This window comes from Chlorocebus sabaeus, chromosome 26 (genome assembly GCF_047675955.1).
Source record: "Chlorocebus sabaeus isolate Y175 chromosome 26, mChlSab1.0.hap1, whole genome shotgun sequence".
Lineage (NCBI taxonomy): Eukaryota > Metazoa > Chordata > Mammalia > Primates > Cercopithecidae > Chlorocebus > Chlorocebus sabaeus.
The window spans coordinates 35,092,860-35,111,775 of record NC_132929.1 but is presented as its reverse complement, the minus strand read 5'-3'; the positions used below and the strand labels follow the sequence as shown (position 1 = coordinate 35,111,775).

General features: G+C 42.9%; 1 protein-coding gene across 2 annotated transcripts in view; it reads right to left on the bottom strand.

Annotated features, from left to right (window-relative positions):
- Positions 1 to 11,624: 11,624 nt before the first annotated feature.
- FAM81A (family with sequence similarity 81 member A) overlaps positions 11,625 to 18,916 on the bottom strand; it is an 89,021-nt gene continuing 81,729 nt past the window's right edge. For both annotated transcript variants that reach the window (XM_073012199.1, XM_073012200.1), the window contains exons 8-9: positions 18,321 to 18,516; positions 11,625 to 13,933 (exon numbers count right to left, since the gene is read on the bottom strand). In XM_073012199.1, the coding sequence (XP_072868300.1) occupies positions 13,809 to 13,933; positions 18,321 to 18,516 (321 nt within the window). In that variant the 3' untranslated portion in view covers positions 11,625 to 13,808. The remainder of the gene's footprint in view (positions 13,934 to 18,320; positions 18,517 to 18,916) is intronic.

Genomic DNA, 18,916 nt, shown 5'->3' with positions numbered 1-18,916 from the left:
TACTTTTGCACCAACCTAGTATTATCAATTTATTGCTAATTGACACAGATATTTAGACAGCTCTTTGAAAACTTATATTTTTGGCCAGGTGCAGTGGCTCACACCTGTAATACCTATGCTTTGAGAGGCTGAAGCAGGAAGATCACCTGACTGAGGCTAGGAGTTTGAGACCAGCCTAGCCAACACACTGAGACCCCATCTCCACAAATTAAAACACACACACACACACACACACACACATTTTTGTCCAGTGGCAGACATCTCATAATCGGCAGAGCGAAGACTCAAACTCTTTGCCTTGTGTTCCTTCCCCTATGCGACAGCTGCCTTGCTTTTGTCTGTCGAATCCTCAGGGACAAAGCCATGCAGAGCCTGTCACCTGCTTGACACCAGAAAGCCCCGTCACTTTTTCTGGAAGGTGAAGGGTCCTTGGATTTCTCTCCACCTCTTAAATTTCCTCTCCCTGTCCTTTCCAAAACGCATGCTTCAAACCAAAGAATCCTGAAATGTATTTTAAGCAACTGTAGGATAAATATCCAGGTAACCAGATATGAGGTAATTTATGTCAATCTTCCCTCACCAGTCCATCCTCCAGCAAATGGAAGTGACTGCACATGAATTTAAGTAACTGTTGACTCAACTCAGCTTTTTGCACCAAACCAAAGCATATTGGAGATTACTGCTCACTTGTGATTGGCTATCCTTGATAGCACATCTGCCTTGGTCCATTCACTTGTGACCAGGGACATAGGCCACCTGGGCAACAGAGACTGTGGGGGGAACAGTTTCATTGAGAGTGGTGGGCAGAGCAGTCACCATCCCTAACATTTATAGTACAATCTCCAAGGTGGTCAAATCCCAGAAGACTGCTGAAAGTACATCTTATTATAACTAGCGTTCCATATAGTTTAATATCTTTTGCAGATTCACGGATGCTTCAAGTCGAAACAACACCCTCAGCCGGGCACCATAGCTCACGCCTGTAATCCCAGCCTTTTGGGAAGCCCAGGCAGGCAGATCACCTGAGGTCAGGAGTTCAAGACCAGCCTGACCAACATAGTGAAACCCCCGTCTCTACTAAAAATACAAAATTAGCTGGGCATGGTGGCACACGCCTGTAATCCCAGCTACTCGGGATGCTGAGACAGAAGAATCACATGACCCCAGGAGGCAGAGGTTGCAGTGAGCCAAGATCGCGCCATTCACTTCAGCCTGGGCAACAAGAGCAAAACTCTGTCTCAAAAAAAAGACAGAGAGAGAAACAATAGAAACAATATCACCTACTCCTGTGTTTCAATACATTTTCAGTAATAATATTTTTCCAACAATATTTATTAATTTCCTATTAACTATTGGTTTCTTTCTAGATATTAGAATACAGTTTATATTCCAAGAAGGATTAAGGACCCAGAGTGGGGGAAATCACGTTGTAAAGAGGGAACTTCTTATCACCACCAAGCATTTTCAATGAGGAAAATCTGAAAATAATGAGGAGGCTTGATCCAAAGGGCCAAGCTACCTCCAACTACAATGGGCAGTGGGCAGTGGGGATTTACTAGAAAATAGTGTCACAAACACACCTTAGAAACAAGGCGGGAGGGGTGATGAAAGGGAGGAGGGATTTTCAGGCTGAAATGAATGACTTTTTTTGTTGTTTTTTTATTTTGTTGTTTTGAGACAGAGTCTTGCTCTGTTGCGCAGGTTGGAGTGCAGTAGCCCGATCTCAGCTCACTGCAACCTCTGCCTCCTGGGTTCAAGTGATTCTCCTGCCTCAGCCTACTGAGTAGCTGGGATTACAGGTGCACACCACCATGTCCAGTTAATTTTTGTATTTTTAGTAGAGATGGGGCTTCACCATGTTGGCCAGGCCTATCTTGAATTTCTGACATCAAGTGATCCACCTGCATCAGCCTCCTAAAGTGCTGGGATTACAGATGTGAGCCACTGGGCCCGATCTGAAATGAATGACTTTACACACAAATGCAATAATATTAACTCCCATTCTCTTCTTACTGTCTTTCTTCTTTGCAGCTCTAAAGGTCTATGAAACGAAGACCTAAGAGAATTGTGCAGAGAAAGCAAAGGTTTGACACAGGACTTCCTTCCCAGAAATGTTAGGACTAGAGTGAGGCTGTGCTAGGAAACTCACCAGACCTGGAGCCAAAGGAGCTGGGTGCTCAGCCTTGTTTCACTGGCTATGTGACCTTGACCAAACTTTCTTGATATTTCATTTTCCTATTTGTAAAATGGAAACCGTAATTTCTCTTTTCTTCTTTAATTTCTTTTTGTTTCCCTAAGGTCTAAGATGGCTGCTAAGAAACAGTAATTTCCGACTCAGTGGGTAGGAAAGTGTCTGACACATAAAAGATATTCAATTAAAATTCGTAACTTCAGTTTCTTCATCTGAGAATGAGAATAATAATGATAACACACGGTTATTATAAGGGAGGTAAAGTGGTTTATCAATTACAAAGTCCTGTATATGTATCAAGTCATCATTATTTAAGACATGGGGTGTTGGCAGAGAGGGTGCTGGGGAGTAGGTTCTCAAAAATTTAGCTTAGTGCGCCATCTAGTGATAGACTATAGTTTTGGATTCGTTTTAGAAAAAGCTGAAATGAAGTGAAACAGAAATGTCCTGAGTTTTATGAAGTCAGGCATATCTAGACCTTCTAGCTTTTGAAACACCTGTTTAAAAAGAGGTCTGCAACAAAATTTATCTTTCACATTGCCCAGAAACGACATGTGGAAGGAAAATGTGCATGGAGACATTGTCAATAAATGATTAATTCAGTGGTCCCCATATTTTTACCTTTCTTTTGTTTCTTTCCTTTCCTGTTTCAGAGATTTTTTTCTTTCTTTCTTTTTTTAGAGACAGGGTCTCACTTTGCTGCCCAGCCTGGTCTCCTACCTCAAGCAATCCTCCCACCTCAGCCTCCCAAAGTGCTGGGATTACCGGCATGAGCCACTACACCCTGCCCCCACTTCCCCCTTTTTTTTTTTTTTTGGTGTTTTACCCCCAAACATAGACGTTTTACAAAGATTAGTTAATAACAATGCATTAATCGATTAACCAATTTATTCTATTTCTTTCTATTTTTTTTTTGAAACAGAGTCTCACTCTGTCACACAGGCTAGAGTGCAGTGGCACGATCCCGGCTCACTGCACCCTCTACCTCTCAGGTTCAAACAATTTTCCTGCCTCAGCCTGCCAAGTAGCTAGGATTACCAGCGCCCTCCGCCACACCCAGCTAATTTTTGTATTTTTAGTAGAGATGGGGTTTCACCCTGTTGGCCAGGTTGGTTGTGAACTCCTGACCTCAAGTGATCCGCCCTCCCAAAGTGCTGGGATTACAGGCATAAGCCACCACACCCAGCCTCTATTTCTCATTAATCAAAGACTTTAGCCCATCTGGAACTATTGTTAAGTGCTCTGATGGGTGTGGATGCACTATCAAGAGCTGTCGTAATGTGAGACAACGTAAGGACACCTGAGACCTTAGTCAACCTGCAAGTCCTTTCACAATTAGCACCTGACTTCTCATAGACATTTTTTAAATATTAGGGAAAATGTGATCCTGCCTTCAAGTAGGTCATAGTTTAGGGAGAAGACACCCACGTGTAGTTAATGGAAACAATAGTTTTGAAATTTACTAATTTACTGGTGTCCCTTGCATTTCCTTGTCCTCCCCCCCGCCACTCGCCCCGTTTTCTGCAGAGGCATCCATTTGCCCAAGAGGGAGCTAGGACTGTTACAACAGGAATTCAAAGAGGATGCAGTCCACATTCAGTTTTGAAACTCAGAATAGATACCTGGACAGCACAGAAAGATGATAGTCTTAAAAGCTAGGCTTTGTCATGAAAAAAAGAATTTTCTAAGTTCCTTTGGCTCCTAGTACTGTGTCAGGAGCACTAACTCTAAGCCTAAGTCAGATCACAAACTCACTTCCATAGTGCAGAAGGAATACTCCTGCTACCATTAAGGGGCTTAAGTCTCCCTCATCCCCCTAGAAAGGAGGAAATGACAGTGTGGAAGGCCACCCTAGAGAGGAAGCAAAAATAGAAAACCCGGTTCTCTTTTTTACACAAGTGGAGTGTGGGGAGGAGAAAGGAACGTTGACAAACATGTTCTCCCTTTTCTTCCTCTTGGGGTGAAACTCTGCTGGGGACAAACTGGTAAAAATGCCCAGGTAGGCTGGAGGTAGCTGAGAACCTTGTAGGAGGAATAGGGAAGGTGAAGACTTACTAAAGACACTTGGCATTTGGTCCTGCCCAACATGGTTTGGGCAGCAGCACAGCAGTTGCTAGACAGGTAAACTCTACGCCAGACGGTTCCTGGGTGAGGCCAGAGGAAGTGAGGGACCAGCAGGTGCCTGCGTCAAGGACAAGGGTCTGCTCTGGCCAGGACTTGTTCGCGGACACAGAGATGAGCACCTAGCACAGAGTCGGGTACTCAAAAAGCCTTAGCTAGCCCCAGAGGGTATTAGTTTATTAGAACACAAGAGCCACACAGCGCCAAAGGAAAAGCAGATATATGGTATGCAGAAACAGTATAATAGCTACAGATGCAAATTACTCCCCTTAAGCATTGCATCAGTTAGGGTCCATTCAAGAAAGCAGAATCCTCCCTAGGTATTCCAAACACAGAGAATTTGATAAAGGGAATTGGTCACCCACATTACGGACACTGAGAAGCCAACCAGGAGATAATGAGTCATCCAGAGATTATAAGAGCAGGAAACCCCTATTAGCCACGTGGTTGGAAGGACAACACATTGGCAACTAGATGGACATTGAATGCCTGAATCGTAAATAGGTTTATTTTTATAAAAATATTTAATAAGATGGCCGGGTGCGGTGGCTCATGCCTATAATCCCAGCACTTTGGGAGGCCGAGGCGGGGGGATCACGAGGTCAGGAGTTTGAGACCAGCCTGACCAACATGGTGAAACCCTGTCTCTCCTAAAAATACAAAAATTAGCCAGGCGTGGTGGCGGGTGCCCGTAGTCCCAGCTACTCGGGAGGCTGAGGCAGGAGAATCGCTTGAACCCAGGAGGCGGAGGTTGCAGTGAGCTGAGATCATGCCACTGCACTCCAGCCTGGGCGACAGAGAGAGACTCGGTCTCAAAATAGTAATAATAAGATGGCCAGGCATGGTGGCTTATGCGTGTAATCCCAGCACTTTGAGAGGCCAAGGCAGGCGGATCACAAGGTCAGGAGATTAAGATCATCCTAGCCAACATGGTGAAACCCTGTCTCTACTAAAAATACAAAAATTAGCTGGGCGTGGTAGCATGTGCCTGTAATCCCAGCTACCCAGGAGACTGAGACAGGAGAATCACTTGAACCAGGGAGTCGGAGGTTGCAGTGAGCCAAGATCACACCACTGCACTCCAGCCTGGCAACATGGCAACAGAGCGAGACTCCGTCTCAAAAAAAACAAAAAACAAAAAAACAAAAAACGTATTTAATAAGATGTAGGTAAACTTTTATTTTTATTTATTTATTTTTTGAAACTGGGTCTCACTTTGCCACCCAGTCTGGAGTGCATTGGGGTAATCTCGGCTCACTGCAGCCTCGACCTCCTGAGCTCAGTGACTCTCCCACCTCAGCCCCCAAAGTAGCTAGGACTACATTTCTCCTTGTTGCCCAGGCTGGTCTTGAATTCCTGAGTTCAAGTGATCTGCCTGCCTCAGCCTCCCAAAGTGCTGGGATCACAGGTGTGAGCCATAGCACCAGCCCAAGATGTAGGTACATTTTAAAAATTAAAGTCAGCTTTAAATAATTTTTGCTTAAAAATGCATCTTTGGCCGGGCACAATGGCTTACACCCGCAATCCCAGCACTTTGGGAGGCGAAGGCAGGCAGATCACTTGAGGTCAGGAGTTCCAGACCAGCCTGGCCAACACGGCAAAACCTCCTCTCCGCTAAAAATACAAAAATTAGCCAGGTGTGGTGGCTCACGCCTGTAGTCCCAGCTATTGGGGAGGCTGAGATAGGAGAATAACTTGAACCTGAGAGGTGGAGGCTACAGTGAGCTCAGATTATACCACTGCACTCCAGCCTGGGTGACAGAGTGAGACTCCGTCTCAAAAAAAAAAAAAAAAGTTCTTTAACATGTATTTTATCATTAAATACAGGCAAGAAGAGGGTTTGTTTTTAATGTATTTAATGTATTGTTATCATTAAATGCAGGCAAGAAGGGGAAAGGGCTGTTAATCACCTTTGTTTTTATAAAGTAAGTTTCTCCCAAACTTAGTTCAGCCTATGCCCAGGAAAGAATAAAGACAGCTTGGAGCTTAGAAGCAAGATGGAGTTGGCTAGGTCAGATCTCTTTTGCTGTCTCAGCTACAATTTTGCATTAGCGGTTTCATGATCTCTAAGGGCTCTTTTCTTGAGGCATTCCTTGGTTCTGGGTTCTCCCTATTGAAACAGATTCCCTAGCAGTTTTCATTCTCTCCAGGTGGGGGCAACAAAGGACAGTGAATCCCATGGGTGGGCCTTGTAGTGCTGTGGAGAGCTCCTCGCACTTCTCTGGTGGCTGGCAGCAAGTGCTGGAAATCTGCAAACATCTTCGCTCCCCTCCCTCTCTTCCTCCATGTCTCAGAGGAGTCACACCTGCTCAGAGTCAGATCTTTGCTTTACCTGTGGCCCAAGTCGGTTTCAAGAATAATTAAACTACAAGTTTAAAAATTAAACAAAGTATGGTAATTAGAAATAAAAACACACCAGAGACCATCTAAAGCAATCAGATAAGCCCAAGATAAGCTAATTATAAAAACTAAGCACTGAATTTAGCTCCAAATTTCTAGATATCAGGGCAGGGTCAGGATTAGGGTAAAGCAGACTCAAATGCAAAAGGTAAGGAGACGCTGAGTGTGGTTACTCACACCAGTAATCCCAGCATTTTGGGAGGCTGAGTTGGGAGGATTCCTGGAGGCCAGGAGTTACCACCCTGGGCAACATAGTAAGACCCCATATCTACAATTTTTTAAAAAAATTTTAATTAGCCAGGCAAGGTGGTGCACAACTGTAATCCTAGCTACTCAGGAGACTGAGGCTGTAATGAGCTATGAGCTATGATCACACCACAGCTTCCAGCCTGGGTGACAGAGGGAGACCCTGTCTTTAAAAAAAAAAAAAAAAAAAAGTGTTAAGGAGATGGGCAGACCAAAATCTCAATAACCAAGTAAATAATATTACCATGTAATATTTCCAAAAATCAAAAACTCTCACAAAAAACAATATGTCCAATTTTTGCATAAAAACATGTATATAGAGGGAAATACTTTTTCTTTTGCCTCAATTCCAAAATGACACCACATAACACAGTCAGATCTGGTTTTTAGTTAAGATTTGATATTTTGTTCATCTGGAATTTTTTTTTTTTTTTTTTTTTTGAGACAGAGTCTCACTCTGTCGCCCAGGCTGGAGTTCAGTGACACGATCTCGGCTCACTGCAAGCTCCGCCTCCCAGGTTCGCGCCATTCTCCTGCCTCAGCCTCCTGAGTAGCTGGGACTATAGGCACCCGCCAGCATGCCCGGCTAATTGTTTGTATTTCTTAGTAGAGACCGGGTTTCACCGTGTTAGCCAGGATGGTCTCGATCTCCTAACCTCCTGATCTTCTCGCCTCAGCCTCCCAAAGTGCTGGGATTATAGGCATGAGCCACTGCTCCCAGCCCTGTTCATCTGGAATTTTTTAGTATTAATGCTGATCTTTTAAAATATTGCATTAAAATATTATAATCTTAGAGTGTTTGGTGCCCCTCTAAATTTACCAAGGTGAATGCCTCACTGTCACTCACCTTCATTCCAGACCTGTAAGGGGCCCCCTCACTAGGGAGCATCAGAATCACTGGACTCCCCTGGCCAACAAGCCTTTGCCAGGCATCCCACATGCCCAGGATGTCCTGGGGCAAGCCTGGCAGACACACAGTTCACAAGACACCACCCCATCAGCCTTGGGCTGGCTCTTCCCCCTGCATCTGGTGCCAGCTACCAAATCCTTCCCAACACAGTGCTCCAGGCACTTCTATCTACTAATCAGAACTGACAGATGAGATAAAAATCTTTTTAAAAAAATTTATTGTGGTAAGGACATGCAACATGAGATCTACCCTCTCAACGAAGTTTTAAGTGTACAACACATAGCTGTTGACTATAGGTGCAGTGTTATACAGCAGATCTCGAGTTGTTTTTGTTTGTTTGTTTGTTTTTTTGAGATGGAGTCTCGCTCTCTCGCTCAGGCTGGAGTGCAATGGCACCATCTCAGCTCACTGCAACCTCTGCCTCCCAGGTTCAAGTGATTCTCCTGCCTCAGCCTCCCGAGTACCTGGGATTACAGGTGCATGTCATCACGCTTGGCTAATTTTTATATTTTTAGTAGAGTCAGGGTTTCACCATGGTGGCCAGGCTGGTCTCAAACTCCTGACCTCAGGTGATCTACCTGACTTGACCTCCCAAAGCGCTGGGATTACAGGCATGAGCCACCATGCCCGGCCAGATCTCTAGAGTTTACTAATCTTGCTTAAAGATAAAATCTTGTAAAGAACTAGGAAATTATTCTAATGGGGACAACTGACATAATATTGTAGGAATGAGACTAGAGAGCATTTCCAGCTCCAAAGCTCATTTTAGCCTGACAGATGATGGTGCAGAGTTGTAGATGGGGCTGTGTATTTGTCTGCTCTCATGCTGCTAATAAATTCATACCTGAGACTGGGTAATTTATAAAGGAAAGAGATTTAATGGACTCACAATTCCACATGGCTGGGGAGGCCTCACAATCATGGCGTAAGGCGAATGAGGAGCAAAGTCACGTCTTACATGGCATCAGCCAAGAGAGCATGTGCAGGGGAACTCCCCCTTTATAAAACCATCAGATCTCATGAGCCTTATTCCCTATCACGAGAACAGCAGGGGGAAAATCCAGCCCCCACAATTCAGTTGCCTCCCACCAGGTCCCTCCCAAGACACATAGGAATTATGGGAGCTACAGTTTGAGATGAGATTTGGGTGGGGACACAGCCAAACCATATCAGGCTGTAAGATGGAAGAGTGACGTAACTACTGCTCTAGATGCTGCTGCTCTGGGGAAACTTTGAGGACTATCCAGTGGAAATTCCTGCAGTTAGAGAACTCGTCCGCATTCGCACAGGCAATACAGTAGGCACTGACCATGGGAGGCTACTGAGCACTTTAAATGTGGCTAGTGCAACTGAGAAACTAAATGTTAAGATATATCTAATTCTGATGAATTTATATTTACATTTGAATGACCACATATTTTCTTTTGGCTGGAACGACCATCTTCTAATCATTTGCCTAAATGATGAAAAAAAAGGGAAAGAGGAGAAGCACCTGCCCTCTGTTCCCTGGGTCTTTTAGAATTTATAGAGTTGTTCCTTTGGACACACACGTAGGAATCTATAAGAAGGGAGATGTTATAGACATCAAGGGAGTGGGTAATGTTCAAAAAGGAATACCCCACAAATGTTACCATGGCAAAGCTGGAAGTCTACGGTGCTACCCAGCATGCTGTTGGCATTTCTGTAAATAAACAAGATTTCTAGCCAAGAGAATTACTGTATGTGTTGAGCATATGAGGTACTTAAAGAGCCAAGAGAGTTTCCTAAACGCTGAAGGAAAATGATCAGAAAAAGAAGGAACCCAAAGAGAAACGTACCTAAGTTCCATTGAAGCACCAGCCTGCTCTCCCCAGAGAAGCATACTTTGTGAACCAACAGAAGGGAGCCTGAGCTGCTGGAACCTCTTCCCTGTGAATTTATGGCATAATAGGTGCCAAAAACAATTAAGGACCTCTTGACTGTTAAAAACAACCCACGTAATTAGTGGCTACTTTAGTGCAGCAGGCCTCAGATTTTATATTAGAATCACCTGCAGGACTTGAAGCAATTTGGTGAGCCCATCTCAGAGCCTCTGATTCAGCAGGTCTGGGTGGAGCCTGAGAGTTTTCACATTTTTTTTTTTTTTTTTTTGAGACGGACTCTCCCTCTGCTGCCCAGGCTGGAGTGTAATAGCACGATCTCGGCTCACTGCAACCTCTGCCTCCCAGGTTCAGGCAATTCTGCATCAGCCTATGGAGTAGCTGGGATTATAGGAGTGTGCCACCAGGCCTAGCTCATTTTTATATTTTTAGTAGAGACAGGGTTTCACCATATTGGCCAGGCTGGTCTCGAACTCCTGACCTCAGGTGATCTGCCCACCTCGGCCTCCCAAAGTGCTGGGATTACAGGCGTGAGCCACCGTGCCCAGGTGTACACATACTGAGTCCCCACTTTCTTTTGAGTAGGGAGATCCACTTCTAAGTTCCCTCACATGACTATTGGAAATCGTCAATTCATCTTGACCCATTTTTTGGTTCAGTGCATCTCAAAAAGTTATTTTGTCATCCTTATAAATCCAGAGCTAAAGGACCTCTGCAGGTATCCTTTTACAGTAGACACTGCACTGCAGGCCTACCTGGCTCTCAGAGTCCAGATTCTGGCTGGAGCAAGAAGTCGGTACAATGTCTCCCAGTGACCCCATCCCCAGGTGTTCGGCCCCTTGTGTGATCCCCTCCCGCTGTGTGTGCGCTGGACTTGCTTTTCATGAAGAGAATAGTGGAAGTGGTGGCTTGTCACTTCTGAGATTAGGTTACAAAAGACTAGCTTCCTTCCCGTTCACCCTCTCTCACTCGTGCTGGTGGAAGCACGCTGCTGTGTTGTAAACAACCTGTCAGGAGGGCTGTGTGGCAGGGCAAGGGACTGATGTCATGATGCTTTGTGATTCTTTTTCCCCCTGAAAGCCTAGTGAGATAATTACAACTTGAATGGAGCCATCTTCTCTGTTCTGCTCTATACTCCCCCAACACAATCCATCTCCCAATGTGTAGAGCCAGGGCCCACAACCTCAGACAGCCCAAGTGCAGGGGATGAAATGCCTGTGATCCTACAAGTCCTGTGGCACCAACTCCCCCCGACCTCTGGTGCCTCCATCAATACAGCCAGGGGAAGACATTTGACAAGCTAATTAGATTGCCTCATTAGGTATTCGGAATTGGGGCATTAAAAAGCAAGGGTTCTCAGATGGCAGGAGGCAAAGCATATATAGAGATATGACTGGTGTCGGTGGCCTAGCAAGTCACTTATGTGGGAAGCCAAAACGTGTCTTCGGAAGTAGTGCAGTGTGCTGGTAACGCTCCCAGAGTGTGGAAGTAGGCGGCCTGGTTTGAATCATGGCTCCCACTTATTAGCTGCAGGATTTGCGGCAAGTTGCTTAACCTTTAGGTGACTCTGTTTTCTCATCTAAAAAATGGGGAAATGGTATTGAACTCAACTAGTTAAAATGAAAAGAGTTGACACACACAAGGGATACAGGACACACCCGAGAACTGCCAGAGACAAGAAGGCTGCAGAGAAGTCCCCACAGCCTCAAAGCCCACAGACCAGCAGCTCCCAACGATATTCCAGTCCTCAGAGGGGCTGCCAGGACTTGAGCACATTATTTCAACCATCAAAGCGTTTCCACAGAGAGCAAACAGAAATATTTCCTATGGCATTTTACCTAATTAAGTCTTCAGCTCAACACTAAAAGACTTTTCAATTTAAAAATCATACACCACATTTATTTGAAAGTTTTATTTTTCTTTTTATTGCAAATTTCTGGTAAAGGAAAGAACATGGAAGCTGATTCTCATTTGAGCTTTGGTGAGAAGAGTACTGCACTGTGGCTCGGCAGCTCACCACCTCGGTCGCACACCCAAACACGCGGAGGCCTCAGGCACGCACTGATGCTTGAGACCCACCTCCCAGAGGTTCTGACTTAATCGGTCTAGGAAGCACAGGGGGACATCAGTAGGTTTCCCAACTCCTCCAGATGATTCCAATGTGTAGCCGAGGTGGAGGACGCCTGAGGTGGCTCATCTCAAGGGGCTGGCAATGTCAGAAGCACCTGAGAAGCTTAGCTGACAGCCCAGTGTCACCTGCTTACGTCACCCCTTGGCCAGAGTCCAGCTGGTGCTCCCGCCTCCCTCTTCCCAGGTGTCGATGTTCTGATTCCTTCTCCTCAAAGACCCCAGAGCACAGAGATGCTGGAGGGGCTGTGGCTTCCTGTGCTGTGGTTTGTGCTTAAACGTGGAGAACCACATGAAACATGTGTACGCTACCACAAAAGAAATTCACTTTCTGATTGCAAAACAGCAATCGCCTCTTTTTTTCTTTTGTTAAGTGGAAATTTGTGGCAAAATAAGAAAATATGTGTTGGATAATAGAGTCCCTATATAACCTCTCATGTCCAAATTTGAAAAAAAATTGTCAAGCCATTGAGAGCAAAATATGTACTTTAGCAGCATATTTTATATGGGTAAACAGTAATAGCCAGTTAGATACTGCATTTGTGATTTATCCTAAAAATAGAAAATGCTTTTTATTTTCCTGAGTCCTTGGCAAACAAAAAACATTTTTTTTTCTTTTTAATTGTTAAAGTATTCCTGTTTTTCTTTTTCCTGGGGCACCCTCACAGTTCAGATCAGTGTGTTTCACTGTCAGTTTTTACATACAGAGATGAACAAACAGCACTGGGGCCAATTTCCAATGACTGATCACATATGGCGATTGAAAATAAAACACCCATCATCTATAAAGTTGCTCAAGATGAAAGTTTCTTGACAGTGCTATAAATGCAATATCAATTTGAATTGTTGTCCATACAAAAGTATGAATTTCTATTCCATTAGTAATACTGAATGATTAATACCTTAACAGTGATAAAATTTTTAGAACATTTAAAAAATACAGAGGATTCCAGTTTTATATCATACTTCTGACGGATTATCATACTTTCTATTTTGTCTGCAAAACTTTTACAGAGTACAGTGCATTGACATGATAAAACCAAGGCACAAAAATACAGTTACAATAAGTGTATATAAACCCTAGCACTTTGTGCCAATTTTGGAAAGAGAGAGATCATAAAGTCTGAAAAATTATCACATTCTATTTGATTAGTGAACAATTAATTGTGCAGTAAATAGACTGTTAACCACCATTCCATTATTAAATATATGGCAATCACTATACAGGCTGTGGATAATTCAAAAATAGTTTTAAATATTAAAACCTGTAATATCTAGGTGGTCGATGCCAATATTGAGCCTTACTTTATCTAAATAAGTCTCCATTTAATTTGCAATCCATATGGCAGTTAGCAATTTTTAAACTATTTCCATTACATAAATGGTGGGATTTATTCTAAATGTTAAATCTTTTCCCCTTACAAAAGACAGAAGATTTACAAGAAGATAACCAATATAAGAAATGCATAGACAACAATAAGAAAATCCAAATTGGACTCAAAGGTTGAAGTCTAATCTACTGGGACATTCTCTTAATTTAGGGGGAGGAACAACACATTCCTGTGATGATTCATTAGTTTCTTAATTAAAAAAAAATAGCCATGACATTTTTCAAAATAGTAAACAGTCTTCATTAGTGCATCAAGCATTGAAGAAAAATTGTCATTTTTCCATTCGTAAAATGAAGAAGACAAAAGCCTTTCAAAATCCAGGGCGGGGGATTTCCATTGAATTTAGAGAAGTGAAATAAACTGGTAAAAACTGTATTTCATATTTTTAAAGAAAGAGTATTTTCAAGACTCAAGGTAAACATTTAGACCCATTAAACACATTTCTTGGCACATGCACGCCATGGATGGAACAATCCCGAATGCGGCGACGGCCTGGCTACAGAGGTATCCGGCTCCTAGCCCCACTGGCAAAACTGTCTTTTAGGACCTTGTCCCAGCTCCCTTCACATGGGGGTTTCTGGCTTCTGCATCAGCTGGATTTGCTTCTGTAGCTGGTCCCTGTCCAGCTTCATCTTGGCCTCGAGAACTTGCCTGAGGGATCCTATGCTTTCATAGACAGCTGTAAACCCTTGAAGGAGAGGTAAATTTCACAAGAGTTAATATTTTAAAAAAATTCTATATCAAATTCTATAGCATCTAGTAATGGTTGATTCAGGCAAAAATTATTAATAGATGCTAAAACCCCTGGGGTAAAAGTTTGATGGGGAACAGGTGAGTTTCTAGTTTCTCCCTAGAGATTACTTTTTAATTACAAAAAGAAAAAAGGAACTATTACAATGGAGAAGACTGTCACATACCACTTTAACCAAGTGATCAAAGCTCATGTCACCAATACTGGGAGAAACCAACATCATGTAACTCCTAAAAAGATACCCCGAGCAGGGCACAACATCACTTCTTGACATTTTTAAAGAATACCAAATGCACAACCTAAATCATATCAAGATGAAGCAAACAGGCCTGGTACGGTGGCTCATGCCAGTAATCCCAGCACTCTGGGAGGCCAATGCGGGTGGATCACCTGAGATCAGGAGTTCGAGACCAGCCTGGCCAACATGGCAACACCCCGTCTCTACTAAAAATACAAAGATTAGCTGAGTATGGTGGTGCATGCCTGTAGTCCCAGCTACTTAGGAGGCTGAGGCAGGAGAATCGCTTGAACCCAGGAAGCAGAGGTTGCAGTGAGCCAAGATTGTACTACTGCACTCCAGCCTGGGGGACAGAGCAAGACTCCATCTCAAAAAAAAAAAAAACGAAGCAAACCAATCTAAACTGAGGAGGGATAGTCTACAAAATGCTGGCTGGTACTCTTTAAAACTGTCAAGATCACTGAGAAACTGATCCAGAATAACAGAGACTAAATAAAGAAACATGACAACTAAATACGATGCGTAATTCTGGATTAGAACCCGAAGGGCCAACATCACTAATCATAAGGGCAATACAAATTAAAACCACAATGAGTTATTACCTCACACCCGTTAGGATGGCTACTATCAAAAAGACAAAAGAGTACAAGCGTTGGCGAGGGTGTGAAGAAAGGGGAACACTTGTACACTGCTGGTGGGAATGCAGAATGGGGCAGCCATTGTGGAAAACAGTATAGGGCAGGGGTGTCCAATCTTTCGGCTTTCCTGGACCACACTGGAATAATTGTCTTGGGCAATACAAACACACTAACACTAATGATAGCTGATGAGCTAAACAAACAAAAAAAATCGCAAAAAAATCTCATAATGTTTTAAGAAAGTTTACAAATTTGGGTTGGGCTTCATTCAAAGCCATCCTGGGTCACATGTGGCCTGTAGGATGTGGGTTGGACAAGCTTGGTATAGAGGTTACTAAAGAAATTTAAAATAGAACTACCATATGACCCAGCAATCTCACTACTGGGTATATTCCCAAAGGAAATTAAATTACTACCTCATAAAGATATCTGCACTCCCCTGTTCATTGCACCATTATTTACAATAGCCAAGATACGGAAACAAATGAAGTGTGTCAAAAAAATTAGTGAATAAAGAAGTTGTGTATATATACATATGATGAATATTATTCATCCTTACCAAAAAAAAAAAAAGAGAGCCTGCCATTTGTCACAAATGGATAAAAATGGAGGACATTATGCTAAGTGAAATAAGACAGATACAGAAAGAAAAATACTTCATGATCTCATACGTGGAATCTAAAAAAAGAAAGGAAGGAAGGAAGGGAGAAAGGAAGGGAGGGAGGGAGGGAGGGAAAGAAAGGAAGGAAGAAAGGAAGGAAAGAGAGAGAGGGAGGAAGGAGAGAAGGAAGGAAGGAAGGAAGGAAGGAAGGAAGGAAGGAAGGAAGGAAGGAAGGAAGGAAGGAAGGCCGGCTAGCCAAGGTGGGTGGATTACTTAAGGTCAGGAGTTCGAGACCAGCCTGGACAACACTGTGAAACTCCATCTCTACTAAAAATACAAAAATTAGCTGGGCATGGTGGTGCACATCTACAACCCCAGCTATCCACGAGGCTAAGGCATGAGAATCACTTAAACCGGGGAAGAATAGGTCACAGTGAGCCGAGACTGTGCCACTGCACTCCAGCCTGGGTGACAGAGCAGGACTCTGTCTCAAAAAAAAAAAAAAAAAAAATAGAGATAGAGAATAAAATGGTGGTTGCCAAAGGTGGGGAGGAAGAGGAGGAAATGGGGAGATGCAGGTCAAAAGATACAAATTGCTGATATGCAGAATGAACAAAACCAGATATCTAACGTATAGCATGAGGACTACAGTCTACAGTCAATAATATTGTATTGTATCTGGGATTTTTGCTAAAAGAGTACATTTTCGGGTATTGTTGCCACACACACACACACACACACACACACACACAAATACCTGAGACGATACATATGTTAACCTGCTGGAATACAGTAACTATTTCACTATGTATATGTATATCAAAATATAAACACCTTGTATATCTTAAATATATACAATAATTTTTTATTTAAAAAACATGTAATTAGAAAAAAAAAACACACTGGACTAGAAAAGGGTTGCTATAAAGGAAACAATGGCACACTGGAAATTGAATATTAAAAAAATTTCATTGATGATACCTTGTATTAAAGTCATTTATAAGGGAATATCTTTGTTCTTAGGATATATACACTGAAATAATAAAAGGGCGACCAGGCAGTGGCTCACACCTGTAATTCCAGCGCTTTGGCAGGTCAAGGCAAGAGGACTGCTTGAGGCCAGGAGTTCCAGATCAGTCTGGGCAACATACTGAGGCCCCATCTCTTAAATAAAAATTTTTTTTAAAATAAAAAAATGAGCTGGGCATGGTGGCACATGCCCAAAGTCCTAGCTGCTCAGTAGGTCGAGGCAGAGGGTTCACTTGAGCCCAAGAGGTTGCAGTGAGCTACGATCACACCACTTCACTGCAGCCTAAGCAACAGAGTGAGCCCGTCTCATTCTGTCATTTTTTTTTTTTAATTTCCAAAAAAAATGGAAATAATAAAGGGTAAAAAAGCATCATGAGGCTAGGCCTGGTGGCTCTTGCCTGTAATCCCAGCACTTCAGCAAGCCGAGGTGGGAGGATCATTTGAGGTCGGGAGATCAAGACCAGCCTGGCCAACGTGGTGAAACCTAGTCTCTATTAAAAATAGCAAAAAAAAAAAAAAAAAAAAAAATTAGCTGGGCATGATGGCGGGTGCCTGTAATCCCAGCTACTCAGGAGGCTAAGGCAGGAGAATCACTTGAACCCTGGAGGCAGAGGTTGCAGTGAGCCGAGATCACGCCACTGCACTCCAGGCTGGCAACAGAGCAAGAGTCTGTCTCCAAAACAAAAAAAGAAAGAAGAAATATATTGTCTTTGTAATAAAGACAATGACTTTATCTTAATGCTCAGAGGCTTTTCATATTAGGTGCTAAATATTAACATCCTCAATGGTATGTTAAATAGATAACAATACATTCATTCAGGGAATGATGCAAAGTTAAACATCGATGAAATATTCAAATACCATATTTTAATAGTCCAAAGACTAAGAAAGAAAATTCATTTTTATCTTTACAAGTTCTCCAATTTATATATTTAATTATAGCTCCTACAAATAAAATAATAAACATTTGGTGGTAATACCAAAATTATTCTTGGGATAACTAGCACTTTTATTTCCATGTGGCCAAAACAGAACAATGTCACAGAAGAAAATTCATGGGATCATACAATTGGAAGAAGCTGGGACAGAATTTAATTCCACTTCTCACACTAGAGGAACATCTTCTTCCTGACCACAATCAATCAGCCTCTACTTGAATATTTTCCATAACAAAGAGCTCTTAAGCTCCCAAAGCCATCAATCTTTTAGGACTCAGGAACTTTAAGGTACTTCTGCCTCATATTGAGTTAAAAGCTGTCTTCGGGTACCTTCCACTTAGTGGTCACAGTTCTGTATTCCTGAGTTCAGAGTGTAAATCTAATCCCTCCTGTATATGACGGCACTCAGAACTTGAAATCAGCGCTAATGTTCTCCTCTAAGCAAGTGTGAACTGACGGGCCGTGCTGACCTGCCAGTAGAGGAAACTCATTCATTGCCACGGTGGTACTGTACTGCTAGCACTATAAAATAAGCCCTCGAAACCCCTTCAAAGATATGTGCTTCCTTCTAAGACATGTTAACCTTGGCTATGAACAGAAAAGACTTGGCAGATGATGCTAAAGAAAATGTCCCTCAGTTGCAGGCTAAGCAATTTCAGTTTTGTTTGCCTGTCTCTCATGGGGGCTCTTTATACAGCTGAAATTCATACAGCATTGTAGCTACTTAGACAACACAGCACAGCTACTCAGAAAATTAACTAAGGATATTTCACAGTTATTACCATTAGCCAGGTGCATAGGTAGTTGCAGGGGATACTAATTAATAGATTTTAGATCAAACAGAAAATAACGTATGTGAGTTGTTTTGGTTTTGGCCTACCAGCATTAACTTCCGCTTTCATTTCCTTGATGTTCTGGTTCATCTGTAACTCCAGCTTGGTGATTCGCCCGTGCATCTTCTCCTCTTCTTGCCTTGTTCTCTGACCATCGAAAGTCTTCTTTTGACCTTCTTCTATTTTGTCCAGTCTGGCTGACATCTGGCTGAGCTTCTTCTCCATATCCCTTTCACTGGCTCCCTGAGATCCATGATAAGAACTGCACTTAATCACTCCAAAAAGAAATCTGCATTGCATTCACATCAGCCATAATATCATTTAACAACAATCTGCAAGAAACAGATTCGCAACAGCTGCTTGTTGCCCACCATACTATCCATTCTCCCTTTCTTCCTTAACAGATCCATGATTTTCAGCTAGGTACAAGGTCATTCAAAATAAAGACTTTGGGAGGCCAAGGCAGGCAGATCACTTGAGGTCAGGAGTTAGAGACAAGACTGGCCAACATGGTGAAACCCTGTCTCTACTAAAAATACAAAAGTTAGCCAGGGATGGTGGTGGGTGCTGTAATCCCAGCTACATGGGAGGCTGAGGCAGGAGAATCACTTGAACCTGGGAGGCGAGTTTGCAGTGAGCCAAG